Here is a 22,006-nt window from a genome sequence, read left to right as displayed (position 1 = left end):
AATTTTACAAGATTATGCCATTCAGATTCAGCTAAATATACTGGTGACGAATGTTGAATACGAGATAAGTAGAGTAGTTCCCTAAAGCAAGTTTCACATCGGTTTTACAACCCATACATTGGTGTCATCATAAATCTTCCCATCAACTTCTTTCAGTCTGAAAAGTCTCCATTGTTTTATTTCGCATGCGTTTTCATAGGCAGCTTCACTGTTTCGCATTCTGTATGTTGACAAATTGAGCCAATTTCTGGTTATAAACCCTGTCACAGAGATTAAGGTGCATCATCAGTGATAGGCAAACGTTTGGATGACCGAGATGAAAACGGTCGTCCAAAATTTGATTTTGAGAACGAAAATCAACATTTCTTATTGTTTTTGGACAACAAAATGATAATCAATTTCCTTGTCGTAATGCAGTATACAGATTTTTCAATAATACTGCCCACCCCAAATATTTTTCGATTTGTATTGCTTTGAAACTCATCAAAATTTTGAAAATTATGTCCTAGAGTCACCTGAAAAAATCTTCAAATAATTACGGTTGTATTTTATTTCCAATGCTGAGTTGTATGTGGTTTTCAGGGACGAGAGACCACCCCGACTCTCAGGTCCAGGTGCTTCCGCACCTTCAGCTGTTATTAACAGATGGATACCTCCAAGTAGTGTGAAACGAGATGCGACACAAAACCCTGACGAAAAACATGATCAGATCTTTCGAAAAGTTAGAGGGTGAGTATAGCCTCAATTCTCTCAACATCAAGTTTTTCTGTGGCTGCTGTGTTATTGATGTGGGGCTGGGTACTAAGAATACATTGTTTAGGGAAATGGTGTGTGTCATTGTTATGAATGTAAGGTTCAGCACAGATATATAGAAATATGTGGTAGGGTTGGATATTGCCATGAATTGGCAAATGATAGAAATAAACAAGATTAGAAGCATGTCAGATACTGAAAAGGACTATTTTTGAATAATAAGGAAGGATGTTTATAAACATTTTCTTTGGGTTGAAAAGTATGGTTTATGTCAGGATTTTGTTACACGGGCAATGAATGTTTATGCACGATGTTTCGATGAATAGTTCAGTATGAACACTTCCGCCTCAATCACACAAATGACAAGGGTAGTGTGTATACACAAATGTGTAAAACGTGTACAAGTTGTCTTTGAAGTTCGAAGATCAATGTCAGTGCTCAATAGATGTGAGACTATTAATCACGGAACAGCAGGACAGACGCCAAGAACCACATAGCTACAGTTTGATTTGTGCATCTCAAATTGATCCCCAAGTGTTCTTTAACTGTATCTATGGACTGATTTGAAAGTCTGCAGTCCAGTTTGTGTGATAGGATCGCAAGGTCAGATTTATTGTCTCACAGAATATTTGACAGTCCTATTATATCGTTTTGCCATTTCTGAAATTTTAAGTCTAACTAAAATACAGACAAATGGATGTTGAAAAATGTAATTTTAAAAAGGGTAACACAAATTACCTTATTTTACCGGGTATAAGTCCAGGGGTAAGTGCTGAAAATGGGCAAATGTAGGGGGGGGGTTCTTATGTATTTTTAGAAATAATGCAATACATCGTTAACTCCATTGGCATCTTGTCAACCAATTGCAGGTGATAGGTAAAATCATAAGTTACAAGGTTCGGATTTTGGTAGACTACACTCAGTCCGTGGATAATACTGATTAAGTCCACGTTTATATAGGCTATTACTTAAGTTGTTTGAAATTATACGTACCGTACTTGTCACATTACATGTAGGAAGTAAATCCATAACTAACTAGCTAAATATACAGTCAAACCATTATTCCTAAAACTTGTATTCCTTGGTCCTGATATCATCTTTGTTATTCTTTGTAAATTAATCTCCGACATCCCACATTCTTCAAACCAATACAGTCGAATCTGTATTAAGCGACCACTCAAAGGAAGTTGAAAAACAGTCTCTTAATGGAGAGTGATCTTTGAATAGAGATGGTATCTTGAATTTAATAAATGTTCATAAGTTTTTTATTCACTTTATAAACTGGCAATAATGATTTATAATATATATGAAAAATGAACCACCACTTTAAATAAAACAAAACAAAAAACTTTTTTTTTTTATTTTATAATTATTACTGTGCTAGTTTTCTCTCAAAAAAGATAACAAATCACAATTTAACAGTAAGTTAACTGGATGTAAAAATGTAGAATTACAGAATTCTTGTATTTGTCGTGCATGTTAATTTTTTTACTTTTACTTCAATCAACATTCCAAATTTTGTCTTCAATTTTCAGGATTCTTAACAAACTCACCCCTGAGAAGTTTGATAAGTTAAACCTTGAACTGCTAAATGTAGGACTCGACTCGAATGTGATCCTCAAAGGTGTCATTTTGTTGGTAAGTGCAGTGATTCTTGTAATAATTTATGTGCATGTGGCTGTTTTTTCCTTAAGTTTTATGTTTTTAGTTTTTCACCAAGATTCACCATACGGCTATAATTCTGTAAATACAAGTAGAAATTTGTTCCGATTTATGTTTCCCAAAAATAATATATTCACGACACAAATCCAGAATAGAGGTAGGGTGTTTAATAACATTGTGTTTTTCATTTTCTTGTGGGTTTTTTTTCTTCAGATATTTGAAAAAGCACTTGATGAGCCAAAGTACAGTTCTATGTACGCACAGTTATGCCATCAACTATGTGACGACTCACCAAACTTTGAACCACCATCCTCTAAAACAACAGTAAGTAAACTTTTCTCTTTAACATTCTGATCACTTGTTGTGGAAGTATGATTATTCTGTGTGGGTACATTGATCTTCCAGGTAGCGGAGCATTACACCTTTCATTGTTGTAATTATAAACTGTTGTATTGTAGACTTTCCGTCGCCTGCTTTTGAACAAGTGCCAAGATGAATTTGAAAACAGGTCCAAAGCCACAGAACTTGAAGGTAGGATCATAGATCATGGGATTGTTAATTTCATTTTCAAAAGTAGCAATAAAATAGTCACTGATCTTCCTTTTGCTATTGCTTTTAAGTACAGACATCTTATGAGTACCTGTTTTATTCTGATGAAGTTTGTTGATATTAACAAGCACTTCAAACGTTTTGTCACTTTTCTGTCAGTAATAAAGTAAAATAAAATATGAATGTAGTTTAATTTCAGTTATCACATGTACAATATGTGTTGAATTCACTTACCAGCTTAATACTGCAGATATTTTACAATAATATCTATCAGAGTATACTCTTGAATAAAGCTTTGAAATGATTTATGTTATATCAACACATTTATTGTATTCAGTATTTGACCGTAAAGATGGCACATTCAGTGCGGAGGAAGCAGAGCAGTACCACATTGCCAAAAGGAAGATGCTTGGTAACATCAAGTTTATTGGTGAGTCTTGTTTTATCTGAACAAGAAACAAACACTTGATTTAAATTGTTAATCACTGTTGAATTTGGCATTGATTTTTAAATGCATGTGCATCTGTAATTAGGGCTTCTGGGAAACTAACAAGTAATGAAGAATACCTTCAAAAAACTTCGTAAATATATTGCACCTGGTAGATGTTGATGTTAAATTTTTTTTGTTTTATCTACTATTTTCCCAGGCGAACTCGGAAAACTTGAAATGCTGCACGAAGGGATTCTACACAGGTGCATTAAGCAGCTTCTTGAGAAGAAAAAGAATGTACCGGTCCAGGATATGGTGGAAGACTTGGAGTGCCTCTGTCAGATAATGCGGACAGTTGGACGCCGCCTTGACACACCCAAGGCCAAAGTAGGTTCATCTTTTGAAAAGGATTTATGATTACCAGAGAATTTAGTTACTGTATTGCTAAATTTTACTATTTTGAAATTCTTTGTTTATATGTAGGGGTACCTGACTTATGCTTAAAGTTATTAAATCCCACAATGTTTATGTAATACCCTAAGATCAATAATATCTCATGGCCTTAATGGTACTTTATAATTCTGTTTCTTCTGCAGTCATGGATGGATCAGTATTTTCAGCGAATCCAAATTTTCGCTAAAAACATGGAGTTGCCCTCCAGGATTCGGTTTATGCTGCGAGATGTGGCAGATCTACGACGAAACAATGTAAGTTTTCAAAGATTTATTCTCAAAAAGTATTTATCCGATTTATGGCAATGTACAATTGTCCTCATATGTTGGATGTACTGAGATGAAGAATAGCTTTGTTCAGTACAAAATGTGGTTGCATTTATTTAAACATGACTGCCTTCTTGTTAACAGTGGGTTCCCAGAACAAGTGGAATTGATAACGGTCCAAAAACCATCACACAGATACGATTAGAAGCTGCTGATGTAAGTATTAGATTTAAAACGTTTTTAACTTTTACAATATGTAATTAGATTCACATTGCTTCATTTTACAAATTTTAATGATTGTATAAAATGTAGCAGTACAGTGTTGGGCATATTAGTAGAAACACAGCTGTTTTTTGTTTTGCCTAAGCTTGATGATTCTATGATTATTTTGCATAATTTTAGGAGTATGGTGAGTATATTCCACCACCTCAGTCGCGTCAATTTGGCAACAGATCAAGCATGAACGGAGGCATGAGTACCCAGTGGATGGCATCCAACCCAGGCCAGATGGGGGATTTGTTTGGCATGTCCTCACCGGGCATGTTGATGGGTAGGTTATCTCTTAAGTTTTAGACAAAGTTGATTAATTATTGTTGTGAACCTATATTTTAGATTTCATGAGAAGACAATTTGAAGAAAAAAATTGTATCATCATATTAAAGTTGTAATTTTGCATTTATCACTTAATTGAATACTCATACTTTCAGTCAATATTAATTCATTGTTTGAAAAACATTGAATAACTTGTAAGTTATATAAACAAAAAACCTTTGGTTTTGGATACAATTTGATAGAAAAGGGAAACTTGATTGAAAACTGTTGATTTCATTAGGAACAATTGGAACAGGTACAGGACCTGGAGTGATCCATGATGGACCTGGATATCCCATGAATATGGGCAAGCCCAGGAACATGCAACAGGGGCAAGGCTTTAACAATTTCAACAAGCCAAGACAGGATGGGGGAGGGAGGGGAAACATGCGACAGAACCAGAATAATCAGCAGATGCAAGGGGGACGTCAATCTCCTCAGTCTCTACAGCAACAGCAGAAACAAGGTTGGTTAAGTCACATGCTCTTGTATTACTCCAAGTATTATCAATTTGGTGTGTATTATTGATTGGACTGTTCAAATGGGATATATTAAACCTTAACTGTAAGTACACACAGTTGTCACCAAGTTTAGACTTAAGTTATGAATACCGATATTATCGTCTCTTTCTTTCCACCCTAAAATCAGTGTGGAACTTGCGTTGTGTCAAATAGGGTTCGGTTGCTAAAGGTCGGTTGGCGTCGGAACCAAAAAATAGCTAATTTATTTCATGCAGAATGTTTAAACTTGGGCTGTTAAGAGTTTTAAAAAATTATAATTATAATATCCTGAATCCTGATTAAAAAGACTATGTACAACATTGAAGAGAAAACTTAACCAAAGCCATTAATGCTGTTATAAGTCAACTGTAATGTTATAATGCTGTACTGTTATAGACATTGCTTTGCTATGGAATTAATATTACTCAGTATTGTAGAAGACTCTTTTTATGATACCATTTGCTCTCTTGTGCTTTGCAGCAAGCCAGTCCCCGCGAGACCTACCTCCACGCTTTGCTAGACTGGCCCAGCAGCAACAACAACAAATTGCTCAGCAGGCCGCCAGCGCTAATGGCACAGCAGTTATGATACCAAGTACTACAGAGGAAATCAGTCTCAGACCAGCTAAAAACTTTACAGTTTTCAAGCCGAATACACCTAATAATCTTCCCAAGTCTGCGCAAGTTGGACCACAGAACGCTATGATGAAAATGTCTCTCGGACCTCCAGAGCCACCCAAACCATTGCTTAACAAACAGGTTGGTTGTTTACTTGTTCTGGTTAAAATATGTAAATAGTTTTTAAATTTGTTATTTTATTATTAAATACATTTGTTGCTGAGCATATATGATACAGTCAATATGTTTTTTTCAGGCCCAGATTACCATCAAACAGGCGACACAGGAGAAGCCCAAGCCTAACAAGAAGGCAATCCCCACTAAGGATGAAGTGATGAAAGCAACTGTAAGTTTTCTCAACAAAATTTTACTGTTTGGTTTATTGTTGTTTTACAAGAAGCATTACAATCAGTTATCAAAGAATTTTTTAGACCAGAAAAAATTGTTTTATAAAAGAACAAAATGAGTTATAATGTCTAGAAATGATATGCTACATCCATGATAGGTTTATGCATCCAGATTAAGCATTATCAGTTTGGTATTGAAATGTTTTCGAATATATTGATTGAATGTTACTAAAATTGTGTTCCAGATGGCGATGTTGGAAGAGTATTTGGCCAACTGTGAAACAAACGAAGCTTTAAATTCATTCAAAGACTTAAACTCTCCTAAAAAGTAAGTTTTAAATTAATTATTCAAATGAAAACTACTCGGGGTGAGAAAAATATTTTTGAAAGCACTCTTCCAAGGGGACGAGTGCCTCATGGGAACCACTCGCCTGAACTAGAATCACTCGTCCCTCCAACTTCAATTTAAAAAAAAAAACACACAAAACATGTGTAAATATGTTTGCAAAAAATTTTTTGTTCATTACTACTTGCAATTTGAACTGCATTTTTGTAAACATTTCCTTAAAAAAATGAGTCAGTATATCGTTTGCTTCGCCATGGCCTAACAGGAACTAACAAGTCGGTTCTAATCAGAAAAACCTTTTTTACGGATTTTGTTTTAAATCAAGTTCAATCATGTATTTGCCTGTGATACTTTTTAATATCAGGTATTAGAATGCATAAAAACGAGAGATAAAAGTGTACAGAAGTGTGTCTCGCTTGTGTTCAAATATTGTCATTCTGAGTGCCATTAAAAATTGTCGTAATTGATATGATACCGGGTCCGGATTTATTTCTGTCATTTACCTGTATTAGTCTCGCCCTTCTTGATCACATAAACGCATCAGTATCACGTAGACGCTTCTGCAGAGCAAATGTGGAGTGAGGGCTCACTGCTCGATGAAACTGCTTTAAGTATGATTTAATCCTTATTTGTTTAGAAAATTCTATAAAATTCGTGGAATAAACAACAAAGACAATATGTATAAACATAATTTATTTATTATTTTCTTTTGAAATTTACTTGTCACCAGGGACGAGTGCACAACGACATTCACTCGTCCCCAGCCAAATTTTACTCGTCATGGACGAGTGCTTTTTTCGCACCCTGACTACATACATTTCTTTGTGATAATCTTACTAAGGACTTTTTGTGTTGACAGTCCATACACTTCTGTATATTATCATACATCAGTTATTTTGAATGCACTAATTTGTCATTATGCTAAAATCTATTATATTCATTAATTCATTTAAACTTTAATTGTGCCAAAATGAATAAGTATATTGTAATGATTGTAATTTTGAAAATCATCTTTGCACATTTCTAAATTCTCCTATCTTGTCTGGCATTAAGGTTCCACGCAGACTTGCTAGCCCAGATGATGACAAAAACTGTAGACAAATCAGGTAAGTTTTCCTGCGAAAGAATGCTGAATAAACAGCTGGTAAACATATCTGCGAAGAAGCTAATTTTGTACACAGCTTCAGTTGAATGGTGGTATACATTGATTGCTTAATCAGTAATTTCTAGTGGTAAATTTGTGACAGACAGTTGAAGTTATTGTATATAGGGATAATTGTACAAATAATCAAGTTGATTATGTAAACTTGTAAATGATTTGCTTTGTATGTTGAATTGCAGATTCTGAGCGCGAGAGTGTCATGAAGTTGATCTCAGCAATGAAGGCAGATAACCTCATAACATCGGATCAGTTTATGGAGGTAAGTTTATGGCGTTTGTGAGGGAGTGCAAAAAACTTAGCAAATTCTAATACCTCATACTAATGTTAATGAATTTTAAACATCACTCAAAAGTAAAAGGCTGTTTAGAATCTAATCTAAAAAAATCAATGTTTACTAATCAGTTCTTTTAAAACAGTATACTTATTATCAATTATTAATTGATCAGTAAATGTGATAAAAGTTCAATGAAATTCATGTGTTTAGAACCAGCTGAACAAATATGTAAAAAAGGAAATTGAACATACTGATGTTTCCTCGAATATTAACTTGCTTATTCCTCCTGCTGCCCAGTCTGTAAAGTCCAACATCACTAAAGCTTCTCGGCTACCTATAAAAATAATAAAATGTGAGATGGTTTCTGTGCAATCAGATTTTTTACCCATTTTACAATCAGATGAATGGTTTATTTTCTATCCATATTAGGGCCTTCAATCTCTACTGGAGAAAATGGCAGAGCTGGAATCTGAGGTACCACTCGTTAAGTCCTACATCTCCAAGTTTGCTGCTATGGGTGTGACAGAGGGAGTTATCAACATTCAGGAGTTGTCAGTTCCCATGGAGAATGGAACATACTACCCACTGTTTCTACTCTGTATGCAACAGATGCACAAAATCAAGGACAAGAACTGGCTTGTATCCAACTTCAATGAGAGCAAAGTCTCTCTACAGAATATGTTACCAGGTAGGACATGCCTTTGAAATATTGAAAAGAATGTTTTGTCTTTTGTTCTCATTAAAAAATTAAATGTCACAAGATCTTTTTGGATTATTTTCCTTCAACACAACTTTGTTTCATTATCATTATTTATAAAATGGCAGTTAAAATTTCCATAACAGATCCAATATTTGTTTGCCTATTTCTTCGTTACACCTGCCTTAGTGTACCATGTACAATTTGGCATTGTCTGATATGAAGGAATGACATATTGTTCTGAATTTCCTCTATCTGCATGAAGTTCAATTGTCCGATTCTTTAAAAAATGAAAGATTTTGATACAACTTTCAATTAATCTGTTTGTCTGTTACCATAGCCAGTGCAACTGGATTTCATTTCAGTGGAATTTTAGTTTCTAGGTATTTCCAGTCTGATATTTGTTTTATGATTCCTTCCAGAAATTGACCAGACAAAGGAGCGTATGATGGAGATCCTTGAGGACCGTGGACTGAGCTTTATGTTCCCATTGCTACGTGTCCAAGCTGAACTTTGGAAACAGGTGCAGGCCGAGCCAGGGGCCACTGCTACATTCAAGTGGATCAAGGAAAATGTGGACACTGACCTTCACCACTCACTAGGCTTCATCAACATTCTAACTGCATGGTATGTACTTTTTATGTCTGTAAACCCCTCCTGACTGCTAAAAAATGATTTTAAAAAACAAACTGTTTGCAATCTCACTCTCTTATATTAATTGCTAAAAGATGATTTAAAAACTGTTTGCACTTTCACTCTCGTTAATTATTTAAATTCTGTTTTACAGTGTGCTGAAGTACATCACAATGGACACGACTCTTGGTAAAGATGTGGACAGTTCGGTTGTTCCTGAAAAAGCTGCCACAGAGAAGGAGAAGCAGAGACTTGACAAACTTAAGGTAGGAAACTTTGTACGACAGAAAGTTTCCTATTTCAATAAAGAAATTTAATGCAGTTACATTATAATAAGTTTATAGTAACCATAGTTAATTCCCATGTTCATAGTTGAATTGCTATATTCACAATGTTAATATGTTGCTATGTCAAGTAGCAGTAACAGTTAAAAGTTCATAGCTTGAAATTCCTCTTTTTGTAAAATATATTTTTATTTACTGAAAAGATTCTTCTATGGTCACTTGTTTACATTTAATACAATGTTCATCCAGGGAGTGCTACAGCTGTTCCTGCATGAAAAAATGGACCTGCAGGTTGAGGCGCTGTATGCAGCCCAGGTATTCTGTCATTCTCATCACTTTCCTAAAGGTAAGTTACTGTACAGGCACATTTTTGATACAGCATGGTCAGTGTTCAGAAGAGCTGGAGATGATACGAAGGATCTCTTTGAATTTCCATTTCCTATTTATTTCATTTTAAGTAAGGCTGAAAGTCTGAATTAAAAAAAAAAACAATCTTACCTTACAAGGAATGTATGTGGATATTCATGTTGTCTATCACCATCCCATCAAGTCTCAGAACTCTCACATTGAAATAATAATATAATATCTGTTGTCTTTGCAATATGATATTTTGAGTAAATGTGTGAGAGCAGCTAGATCAAAATGAAATATGTGTGGTGAATTTTATTCTGATTTCAAAAGGAGGTTGATGTCATCATAATTACTATACATATTTATCTATGAATTCTATATGTTAGTTATTCTGTACATTTCACATAATTGTTGATACGATAAGATATTTTAGCACATTTGCAAAGTTCCTTCAAGTTGTGAATTTGTATTTTTAATACTTAGGTATGTTACTGAGGATGTTCATGCACTTTTATGATATGGAAATTCTTGAGGAGGAATCATTTCTGAAATGGAAGGAAGAAGTGAATGATGAACACCCTGGGAAAGGAAAGGCCCTGTTCCAGGTAAACTTTTGAGTAAATAGAGAATTTGCTAGCTATAGCTTGTAGCATTTATACTTGTACCAATTAATATATACTTTCAAATTTAAATTTTGATATTTATGGATCTTATCCAAGACATTAAGCTGTTTAAAGCAGTCAGGACTTGTGTGGATTTCTTTACAGCTGGACATGCTTTCAGCATTCAGGAGCACATCAGATAATCCTCAAGAGACCAGCAATATTCATTTGTCCCACCAATTCTCCCTCAAAGATATACGAACTCATATTGATCGCCACAGAAAATTATTTATTATTTCCTAAACTACAACGAAAAACTATTTTGTAGTTATTTCTTATAACAGTTTTATTGAAATTAAACACTTTGCCAAAAAATGATTTCGTATACGATTATTACTTCCTTTAAAATATCTAATCCAAATGACTATGGACTATGCTTGGGTATCAATATGAATTTCGTCATACTGTAATCTGTTAGTCCATCTTTAAACCTTATATATACAGTGGAACTTCGTTAACTCGAAGTCGACGGGACCACGAAAAAACTTCGAGTTATCCGAGTGTTCGAATTAAGCGAGTTATCGTTTTTGGTGAAAAGTTTGGTCAATATTTGTCAACATTATATAATCATTATAACTTCGCTCTGTCGCTCATCAGTTTAGTGTGAAGACTTGTCAATACATGTAAATATATATGTAATGTTTCGTTATGTCACTTGTAATTTGGTGTAGTTTTGCCGATATACAGTCACGATAAAGTTTCTTTCACTTAGTCACTTCAATAACGATCTGATGTGCAAGTCATGTTTGCAAAAGGTAAACGATAAAACGGAATTCGACAAAATAACAAGTTATTAATGTCAAAACAAATAACCGTTTAAGTTTAACACAGATTGCATACAAAACGTAACAGAACCATTACCTTTTATTGGACATATATAAAATACTGTTTGATCGGCCTACTTACTTTTTATTGATAACCACACCATTTCCATGTGTATTAGCACCGGAAGTTGGGCTGCGCATGTGCGTATAAAATGTTACTGTAACTGAGTTGGCGTTTTATCCGATTTAATAGACAGCACTGACCGTTACAGTTGTACTCTGAACACCTCGGCAGAAATTACGCTATTGTTTCAGCAGTTTAAAGATTTAATAGGCGCCGGTGACTGTGTCATTTCTACACCTGTAAAAACATCAGCCGGGTAGATCTACCGGTGTGTCAGAGATTAGTTCCGCTTGAACGAACGGGTAGATGAGTTGTTGACTATCGTGTGTACTGATATCGGCGACTGCCTTGGGAAATTACCTGATGTAAGTAAAGCAGTACTTTTTTATCACCAAGACTTGTTGTTATAACATTCAACCGACAATTTCTTTTATGAATTTATGAAACACTTATAATAGCATGTAGGTTAGTAGTGCCGATATGTTCAGTATTACAAACGGAATTTAGCTCTTAAAAAATGTCGGCCTTTGCCACCGATCGACGAAAATTATACTTCGAGTTATTCGAACATTTCAAGTAGGATTTTTATTGTTGGGACCAAATTTTTACTTCGTATTATCCGAGTTTTTCGAGGGGCCGCGGTGGCCGAGTGGTTAAGGTGTCACGACACTTTATCACTAGCCCTCCACCTTTGGGTTGCGAGTTCGAAACCTACGTGGGGCAGTTGCCAGGTACTGACTGTAGGCCGGTGGTTTTTCTCCGGGTACTCCGGCTTTCCTCCACCTCCAAAACCTGGCACGTCCTTAAATGACCCTGGCTGTTAATAGGACGTTAAACAAAAACAAACCGAGTTTTTCGAGTTATCCGAATTCGAATTTTCCGAGTTTTTTTTACTAAGATAAAGAGAGAATTCGGCCGGGACCGGCGAGGTACTTCGAGTTAAGCGAGGTATTCGAGTTATCCGAGTTCGAGTTAACGAAGTTCCACGGTATATAAAATAGTTAATTAAATGGCAATGTTATACATTCAAATCGTAATTATAATTTTTTTAGGTAAATCAATGGCTGACCTGGCTTGAGCAAGCTGAAGAGGAATCGGATGAAGAAGACGATTAAATCCCTTATCAGGGAGGTTGTAAGGAGAATTAGATATTTCAACACAAGTGTTCTTTAATACCATAAAATCAATTGGAACATTTGGTATTCCTTACTGTCATGGACAAATAGACAAAATATAACTAGCAGTAAAAATTAACACTTCACTTAAGAAAATTTTTGACAATTCAATTTTCTGAGACATTGTGTAGGACTATCTCAAAATAATGGATATATCAAAAAAGTGAAATGTGATATGTATAACGGATGTACAGACACTCGGACTGGAACACACCGTCTAAGTAGTGGTGACATGGACTACAACACTAGTAAATGGAGCAGTAGCAAGTGCGAAGTGCATTTGGAATTAGTAAATTATTCCATGCAAAGTTCAAGCATTTGAAACAAATAAATGTTTCCATGCTAAGTTGGAGAGAAAAATCACTATGGTCTCACTATGTGGAATGATAATGCATTAACAAACCCCGGAGTTTGCCTAGCAGTCAGTCACTCTTTCCACCCCTGCGGATCTGTGATGTGTTACAATACAGTCAAACTAACAAAGACAATTGGAGCATAATCTTTGTACAGGTCTATGAGCTAGCTGATTAAAAGGAAAGGCAACATTTTTGAAGAAAAGCAAATTAGTGTGTATGGAGTGTGATCTTGATAAAATAAGTAGTAAATGAAATGTACAATATCCAATATAATCTGGAAGTTGAGAAAGAGGTAAATCATAATTTGACTGGCTTAGTGCATATCTAATCAATCATAACTTGTATTTACAGAAAGTTGCCTTTCCATTATTGATATATTTATTGCTATATAGTATTTATTCTCTGGTCTTTTTTAACAAATGCTGATCAGAAACAACAGGTGCTGTTATAAACAATAGATTCTCATCTGCTAGAAAACATAACAAAAAATCATTATCACCATTGCTTTAAATCTGGCAACCTGTGAATAATGTAGATATGTATGCAAACATATTTTAAAAGTTGTGGTTAAGTCATACAAAATGTGATATCATAATTCATTACTTGTCCCTAGGTTATTGACATTAAAAACTGCCATCTAGAAATTGCAACATTTTTGTGTTGAAAATGAAAAGAAATGATCATGTACTAATTCTTACTGTAAGGAATTTATTCATTTAATATCTTTAATATAAGGTTTTGCTTTTATCAACGACCAATTGTTATGTTAGTCTCTTACCTTCTGCTATAAGTGTGACAGTTTTCTTTTGATATTCCTCTCAATAAACGTAATATCAGAAATGAAAAAAATGTTGGTAGAAGGCTATTGTATAGAACTTTGATATGTCAAGTTCTTTTAAATGGTGCTCTGAAAACTGTTTTCAACATGTGGTCAGGATTTCATCTGACAGGAATCCTTATTATTAATCCATGCATAGAATTTATTATCATACATAAACTAACAAAATGATAAATTTAATCGGAAATGTTTTCCATTCGTAATTAAGAATTACTGAATAAATTAATTTGCATTAAAGTAAACATCACACCTGATGGATTGATTACAAGACCTATTATTGTGTGATTACTCAAAAAGATAAGCAGCTTGGCTTTTACTAAGACATTTTGTTTTGTAAGAATGTTTTTTCATTTGTTATGCTAACTTGCTTAGACAATTCAAACTTAATTTAATTGTAGTTCTTAAAAAGGAGAAATGTTTTATGCCACTACTAGATTACCTCCCCCTTATCAAAATGGTGCTCTGTGGTGTTTGAGTCGTCAGATCTAATGTCTTTTTCAAGTCATGATCAGGTTATTTACAATTTCTGATAACTTAAAGATTTTTATTAAGACTTTGGAGATAAATATGTTCATGTTTTATTCAAAATTAAAATAGAAAATCATGGGGAAGTAATCCAGTAGCAAATCATATTGAAGATAGCTGAGTGGTGTGTTCAACATCCATGCAAACTTCCTGGATTACATACAGAATCATGTTATTGTGTTTCACTGAAGGATGGCTTTGGTAATGTCTTCACCTCATGTTTGCTTTAGAATGAATAAGATTTTGATTCCTTTATTAGAAATGCAGATAATTATAAATTGAACAAAGATCAGAACTTTCATTTGATAAGAAATATGAATTTTATCTGGTAAAACCATGAAATTCTAAATATATTGATGAGGGATTTTATAATGGTTTAGTTGTCCAATAGAAAAGATTGTAAAATTGTTTTGGTGAAAGTCATTTTGCTTGCAGGGTCTGCATTGTGTTTTATTATTGGCATTATTGTGATAAACATATAGCTTACTCAATATGATATTTTGATATTTTTTTGTTTTGTTTTCCAAATTAGGTGTAAGCGTTGTAGCTTTTATTTGATTGGTATGGATTTGAAAGAGGATGCATGATTAGTCAAAAGGCTTGTAACCATTTAATGAAAGACCTACTCTCAAGATATTTGAAATATGTTATTCCACAATTTATATAATTATGATACTTTATTGCATGGAGTTTTGAACAGCTGAAGTCGGCATTTAGTTAAAAGTTGTACATATGGTTTGTTTTATACTTTGATAACATTCTGTCAGTTTTACAACATTTATAAATATTCTCTATATATATATCTATATCACTATGTTGTTATTTTTGGTTTTGAAAATGTGTTACTTGAGCATGCACAAGTGAATCAGTTATTTCCATAAAAGTGTGGGGGAGTTTGTTGAAGCATTCTGATTAAAATACAGATCATCATTAGGCATATACACTATATTATGAAGCTCAATGGTGGCCATAAATAGTTCATTTTGCAGTTTACCTCAACAACAGTATTGTTTTAGCCAATTAAATAGCATCTCTTTTATGTCTCTTCAGCAGTATTTGCATATTGAACAGGCTATAGAATCTGTTAAGATATTAATTGGTCTCAAATCTTGCTTCTTTATCTCCTCCCAGGATAGTCTCCCTTATTAGAAAGGAAAATCCACAAGCTATTCACTTTGTCCTCTAAATGCATTGTTTTAGGGGTGTGAAGTGGATGGCTATGAGTGTAGACATCTTAGTTTGGTTTACATTTCAGGACACTATCATCAACTCAGTATCTACCAACCAGACAGCCAGCTGTTGTAATTTGATTTTCTGGTTGAAAGTTCAAATATGGTTGAAAGTTAATCTGACCATGGCCCCTTACTGGCCACTCTCAGATCTTCATGACGAGTGTATAATGTTGATCTGTATTTTAATCATAATGTTGTTGAAGTAACCTATTTTCTAACAAAATATATTTGTTTTAAAAGCCTGTCTTGATGTAGTGAAAAAAGTTCATTTGTATGTCTGTTTTATTACATAGAATAATGTTTTGATCAAATTGAGCTAATTGAATAATAGTTGTAATGAATTAATTTAGATGTACAATTTTTATGGAATTAACATTTCACGTCTCCATGTTATAATGCATCCATAGAGAACAAGATAGTGTTATAAAATGGAGATTTGGTGTTAAATCATATAGAAGTCGGTATATGTCGGTATTCTCTAGAAATAATGTTCATCAATATTCTGCTTAATGAAAAAAAAGTATTAACATAGTCATGTCCTGTGTCTGGTCACGTCTTTGAAAGTGTACTTATTTTAGTCCAAATAAAAACTTCATGGTGTAAATAACCTCAAGCTTTATTTATTTTTGTGTATTAAAAAGTTAACATACAGAATTCACTTAGTTGCCATTTTGCATTGTTCATCTGAAAAAAAAGTTTCTGTGCAATAATTATATCCCACACTTTATTTATAGTTCTCACTTTGTATGTCCCCCGATAACAATACACCACAAGTCGTTAATATGCTAAAATCTTGAAACAACTTGTTTTCATTAAGCAATAAGCCCAGATACTTGGTATTGGGCCTATAGCATGCTTGGATGAAGGGCTATAAAGATTGTTCAAATGAATGATCTTGCCCTTTGTTAAAGGTCACAGAGGTCAAATATGCTAAAATATTTTAAAGGCATTTTCTTGCTAAGAAAGAGGCTCAGAGACCTGATATGGGGCCTTGGAAACAAGTACAAACAAACCTATCTTTATTTTTGTCCAAGGTGAAATCTTTAATGTTGATTTTTTTCGTTATGCACAATTATTAGTTGCTGTAGTGGGCAGGTGTTAATTGGTACTCCGTTATCTTGTCATAAAAATGTTTCTTTTCACACAAATTCCTGATGTTACTACCAATTGCAAATTATTAGCTCACCTGGTCCGAAGGTATGCCATACCGTGGCGTCCGTCGTCCGTCCGTCCGTCAACAATTGACTTCTTCTTCATAACCACTGATCAGAATTTGACCAAATTTGGTCAGAAGCATCCCTATGGGTAGGGGACTCAAAATTGTACAAATGATGGGGCTGACCCCCCAGGGGCCTGAGGGGCGGGGCCAAAAGGGGTCAATTTGGCTATATTAATATAAACGACTTCTTCTCTGAAACTGAGCAAAGGATATTGCTCCTATTTGTCTGGAAGTATCACTATGGGGTGGGGATTCAAAATTGTACAAATGGTGGTGCTGACCCCCAGGGGCCTGAGGGGCGGGGCCAAAAGGGGTCAATTTGGCTATATAGATATAAACGACTTCTTCTCTGAAACCGAGCAAAGGATATTGCTCCTATTTGTCTGGAAGCATCACTATAGGGTGGGGATTCAAAATTGTACAAATGGTGGTGCTGACCCCCTAGGGGCCTGAGGGGCGAGGCAAAAATGGGTCAATATAGCTATATTGATATTAACGACTTCTTCTCTGGAACCGAGCAATGGATATCACTTATATTTGCCTGGTAGCATCACTTTGGGGTGGGGATTCAAAATTGTACAAATGATGGGACTGACCCCCTAGGGGCCTGAGGGGCGGTGCCAAAAAGGGTCAATATAGCTATATTGATGATACCGACTTCTTCTCTGAAACAGAGCAATGGATATCGCTCATATTTGCCTGGTAGCATAACTTTGGGGTGGGGATTCAAAATTGTACAAATGATGGGGCTGACCCCCAGGGGTTGGAAGGGCAGGGCCAAATGTGGTCATTTGGGGTATATTGATATAAACAACTTCTTCTCTGAAGCCGAACAAACGATATTGCTCATATTTGCCTGGTAACAACACTATGGGGTGGGGATTCAAAATTGTACAAATGACAGGGCTGACCCCAGGGGACCTAAGAGGCGGGGCCAAAAGGGGTTATTTTGGCAAAATTGATATAAACAACTTTTTCTCTGAAAATAAGCAATGGATATCTTTAATATGTGACTGGTAGCATTCACTTTGGTTAAGGATTCAAAATTGTACAAATGATGGGGCCGACCCCCTGGAGGCTGAGGGGCTGGGCCAAAAGGGGTCAATTTGGCTAAATTGATATGAACAACTTCTCTGAAACAGCTCATATTTGACTATTAGCATCCTATTGGGGTAGGGATTCAAAATTGTATAAAGGAAGGAGCTGACCCCCAGGGGGCAGAGGGCAGGGTCAAAAGGGGCCAATTGGTCTAAACAAGATCTTCTCTGAAACTAAGCAATGGATATCACTCACATTTGTGTGGTAGCATCCCTATGGGGTCGCGCCAAAAGTCAATTTCATTTCATGGATTAATGTACCTTTTGGCATTTTTAGTATTAAAATAAAACCAATGTACATGTACCCATATAAAATGCTTATGATATATATTGACATAGCAATACCAGCGACAAATATACTTAAGCATCATTCTTGTTTCATATCTCATGAAACCAGGTGAGCGATACAGGCCCTCTGGGCTTGTTAGCTTATGCCATACTGTGGCGTCAGGCGTCCGTCCGTCCGTCCGTCAACACAATTGACTTCTTCTTCTGAACCGCTGATCAGAATTCAACCAAATTTGGTAGGAAGCATCCCTAGGTTGGAGGGATTCAAATTTATACATATGATGGGACTGACTCCCCAGGGGCCGAAAGGGGTCCATTTGGCAATATTGATATAAACGACTTCTTCTCTGGACCTAAGCAATGTATGACATTGATATTTCAGTGGTAGCATTCCTAGGTGGCTGGAATTCAAATTTATACAAATGAAAGGACTGACCGGCAGGGGGCCAAAAGGGGTCCATTTGGCAATATTGATATTAACGACTTCTTCTCTAGACCTAAGCAATGCAGTAACATCCCTAGGTGGTTGGGATGCAAATTTATACATATGATTGGGCTGACCCCCCCAGGGGCCTTAGGGGCGAGGCCAAAAGGGATCCATTTGGCAATATTGGTATTAACAACTTCTTCTCTGGACCTAAGCAATGTATGGCATTGATATTTCAGCAGTAACATCCCTAGGTGGTTGGGATTCAAATTTATACATATGATGGGGCTGACTCCACAGGGGCCAGGGGTGGGACCAAAAGGGGTCCATTTGGCAATATTGATATAAGCGACTTCTTCTCTGGACCTAAGTAACGTATGACATTGTTATTTCAGTGGTAGCATCCCTAGGTGGCTGGGATTCAAATTTATACAAATGAAAGGGCTGACCCACCAGGAGCCTGAGGGGTGGGGCCAAAAGGGATCCATTTGGCAATATTGATATAAACGACTTCTTCTCTGGACCTAAGCAATGTATGACATTGATATTTCAGTGGTAGCATCCCTAGGTGGCTGGGATTCAAATTTATACATATGAAAGGGCTGACCCCCCAGGGGCTTAAGGGGTGGGGCCAAAAGGGGTCCATTTGGCAATATTGATATTAACGACTTCTTCTCTGGACCTAAGCAATGTATGGCATTGATATTTCAGCAGTAACATCCCTAGGTGGTTGGGATTCAAACTTATACATGATGGGGCTGACTCCCCAGGGGCTTTAGGGGTGGGGCCAAAAGGGGTCCATTTGGCAATGTTTGACATTTATATTTCAGTGGTAACATCTCTAGATGGCTGGGATTTAAATTAATACAAATGATGGGCTGATCCCCCCCTGGTGCTTCAAGGGCAGGGCAAAAGGGATCAGTTTGACTATATTGCTATAAAGGACTTATTGCATTTTTGAAACAAGTAAGATCAAGAGATGAACATGTACACAGTCCTGATGTAAAAAATAAACCCAGGGGTCGTTCCTCACCCCTAAGGGACTTAATAGATAATAATAAATAAACCAGGTGAGCGATACAGGCCCTCTGGGCCTCTTGTAATCAAATTCAAAACAACTCAATAGTACAAACTGATGACCTTGAGCATTCTTGAAGGCCACCAGTCTCAAATATGCTTAAATCTTTTTTTGAAGTCGTCTTATCGAGAACCAACGCACTTAGAAACTGGTATTTGGCCTGTAGCATGCTGGGGTGAAATACATTGACCTCGAATTCAAGGTCACGGGAGTCAGATATGTCAAATGTATCAAACACAGGTGACCGTTAGGGCCCATGTGCCTCTCGTTTGTCCAGATATCTACATTTTTCTACCGAATTCTTTGAAACTTAATATACTTTATAATCATAATTTATAATTGCTTCCCTGAAAGGAATTTTGATTCGACAATTTTTGCAAGAGTTATTTCCCTTAGCGTATTAGCCCATCATCATCATGAGAACACGGCGAGAAACTAATGACAGGTGCCGTCTATTGGTGTCAGAACCAAAAAAAATAGCCAAAGACCTTTAGTTAGTAGAAGTACATCAGATGGTGGACTGTTGGTGGCCTGTTCAAATCACCCTTCGTCAGTGAATCCATGGTCCATCCGTCGTCCATCGTCCATTGTTCATTGTCCAATCCTTGTTACTGCTATTTCTCAGAAAGTACTATATGGCTGTTTCAAAAGTTCCCCGTGGTCCCAGGTCGTGCATATTGAATTTTGAGACTGATGGGGAAACAAGAGTATTTTGAATTCTGACTGAAGTTTATTGTCACTCTTTCTCAGAAAGTACTGTATGGATCTTGTTAAATTCTATATATATGTTCCCTTGATCCCTAGTTGTGTACATGTGTATTGAATTCTGAGACCGATCTGAAAAAACACTATTTTGAATTCTGACAACTTGAAATTCGTAACCGCTGACCATAAAGTATTTAACGGATCTTTTTTTTAAAAATAAAGCTACCCCAATAACAGTAGTCATAAAGCTTCAGATATTGACCCCAATAACAACAGTTATAAATCTTCTGATATTGACCCCAATAACAGGAGTTTTAAAGCTTCAGATATTGTCCCCAATAACATGAGTTATAAAGCTTCAGATATTGACCCCAATAACAGGAGTTATAAAGCTTCAGATATTGACCCCAATAACAGCAGTTATAAAGCTTCAGATATTGACCCCAATAATAGGAGTTATATAACTTCTGATATTGACCCCAATAACTGGAGTTATAAAGCTTCAGATATTGACCCCAATAACTGGAGTTATAAAGCTTCAGATATTGACCCCAATAACAGGAGTTATATAACTTCTGATATTGACCCCAATAACTGGAGTTATAAAGCTTCTGATATTGACCCCAATAACAGGAGTTATATAACTTCTGATATTCACCCCAATAACAGGAGTTATAAAGCTTCAGATATTGACCCCAATAACAGGAGTTATAAAGCTTCTGATATTGACCCCAATAACAGGAGTTATAAAGCTTCAGATATTGACCCCAATAACAGCAGTCATAAAGCTTCTGATATTGACCCCAATAACAGGAGTTATAAAGCTTCAGATATTGACCCCAATAACAGCAGTTATAAAGCTTCTGATATTCACCCCAATAACAGGAGTTATAAAGCTTCTGATATTCACCCCAATAACAGGAGTCATAAAACTAATTCTGATATTGACCCCAATAACAGCAGTTATAAAGCTTCAGATATTGACCCCAATAACAGCAGTTATAAAGCTTCTGATATTGACCCCCATAACAGGAGTTACAAAGCTTCTGATATTGACCCCAATAAGAGCAGTCATAAAACTAATTCTGATATTGACCCCAATAACAGGAGTTATAAAGCTACAGATATTGACCCCAATAACAGCAGACATAAAGCTTCAGATATTGACCCCAATAACAGGAATTATTAAGCTTCAGATATTGACCCCAATAACAGGAGTTATAAAGCTTCTGATATTGACCCCAATAACAGGAGTTATATAACTTCTGATATTCACCCCAATAACAGGAGTTATCAAGCTTCTGATATTCACCCCAATAACTGGAGTTATATAACTTCTGATATTGACCCCAATAACTGGAGTTATAAAGCTTCAGATATTGACCCCAATAACAGGAGTTATATAACTTCTGATATTGACCCCAATAACTGGAGTTATCAAGCTTCTGATATTGACCCCAATAATAGGAGTTATAAAGCTTCAGATATTGAACTGGAGTTATAAAGCTTCTGATATTGACCCCAATAACAGGAGTTATAAAGCTTCAGATATTGACCCCAATAACTGGAGTTATCAAGCTTCTGATATTGACCCCAATAAT

At 35.7% G+C, this 22,006-nt stretch overlaps 2 protein-coding genes across 3 annotated transcripts; both read left to right on the top strand.

The window, feature by feature from the left end:
- The first annotated feature begins 582 nt into the window (after positions 1–582).
- Positions 583–16,198, top strand: LOC117336874 (eukaryotic translation initiation factor 4 gamma 2-like). 2 transcript variants are annotated; one of them, XM_033897609.1, is made up of 21 exons: positions 583–729; positions 2,289–2,391; positions 2,629–2,739; positions 2,874–2,946; positions 3,302–3,394; positions 3,612–3,781; positions 3,991–4,101; positions 4,258–4,329; positions 4,516–4,663; positions 4,946–5,170; positions 5,685–5,962; positions 6,078–6,167; positions 6,414–6,496; positions 7,568–7,620; positions 7,856–7,935; positions 8,380–8,638; positions 9,070–9,274; positions 9,435–9,546; positions 9,814–9,910; positions 10,399–10,520; positions 12,518–12,795. In XM_033897609.1, exons 3-21 carry the CDS (start codon positions 2,668–2,670, stop codon positions 12,578–12,580), a joined length of 2,406 nt encoding a protein of 801 aa, XP_033753500.1. In that variant the 5' UTR covers positions 583–729; positions 2,289–2,391; positions 2,629–2,667; the 3' UTR covers positions 12,581–12,795. The 2 variants fall into 2 exon arrangements, with proteins under 2 accessions (XP_033753500.1, XP_033753499.1); XM_033897608.1 differs by lacking the exon at positions 583–729 and having other exon boundaries at positions 2,295–2,391; positions 12,518–16,198.
- A 4,550-nt stretch (positions 16,199–20,748) lies between these two features.
- Positions 20,749–21,594, top strand: LOC117336649 (sporozoite surface protein 2-like). Its single transcript, XM_033897260.1, has one exon. It carries the CDS (start codon positions 20,749–20,751, stop codon positions 21,592–21,594), a length of 846 nt encoding a protein of 281 aa, XP_033753151.1.
- The last annotated feature ends 412 nt before the right edge of the window (positions 21,595–22,006 follow it).

The sequence above is a fragment of the Pecten maximus genome, chromosome 10 (assembly GCF_902652985.1).
Source record: "Pecten maximus chromosome 10, xPecMax1.1, whole genome shotgun sequence".
In the NCBI taxonomy this organism is placed as follows: Eukaryota; Metazoa; Mollusca; class Bivalvia; order Pectinida; family Pectinidae; genus Pecten; species Pecten maximus.
The sequence above is the reverse complement of the archived record's forward strand: the minus strand, read 5'-3'. Positions and strand labels throughout refer to the sequence as shown.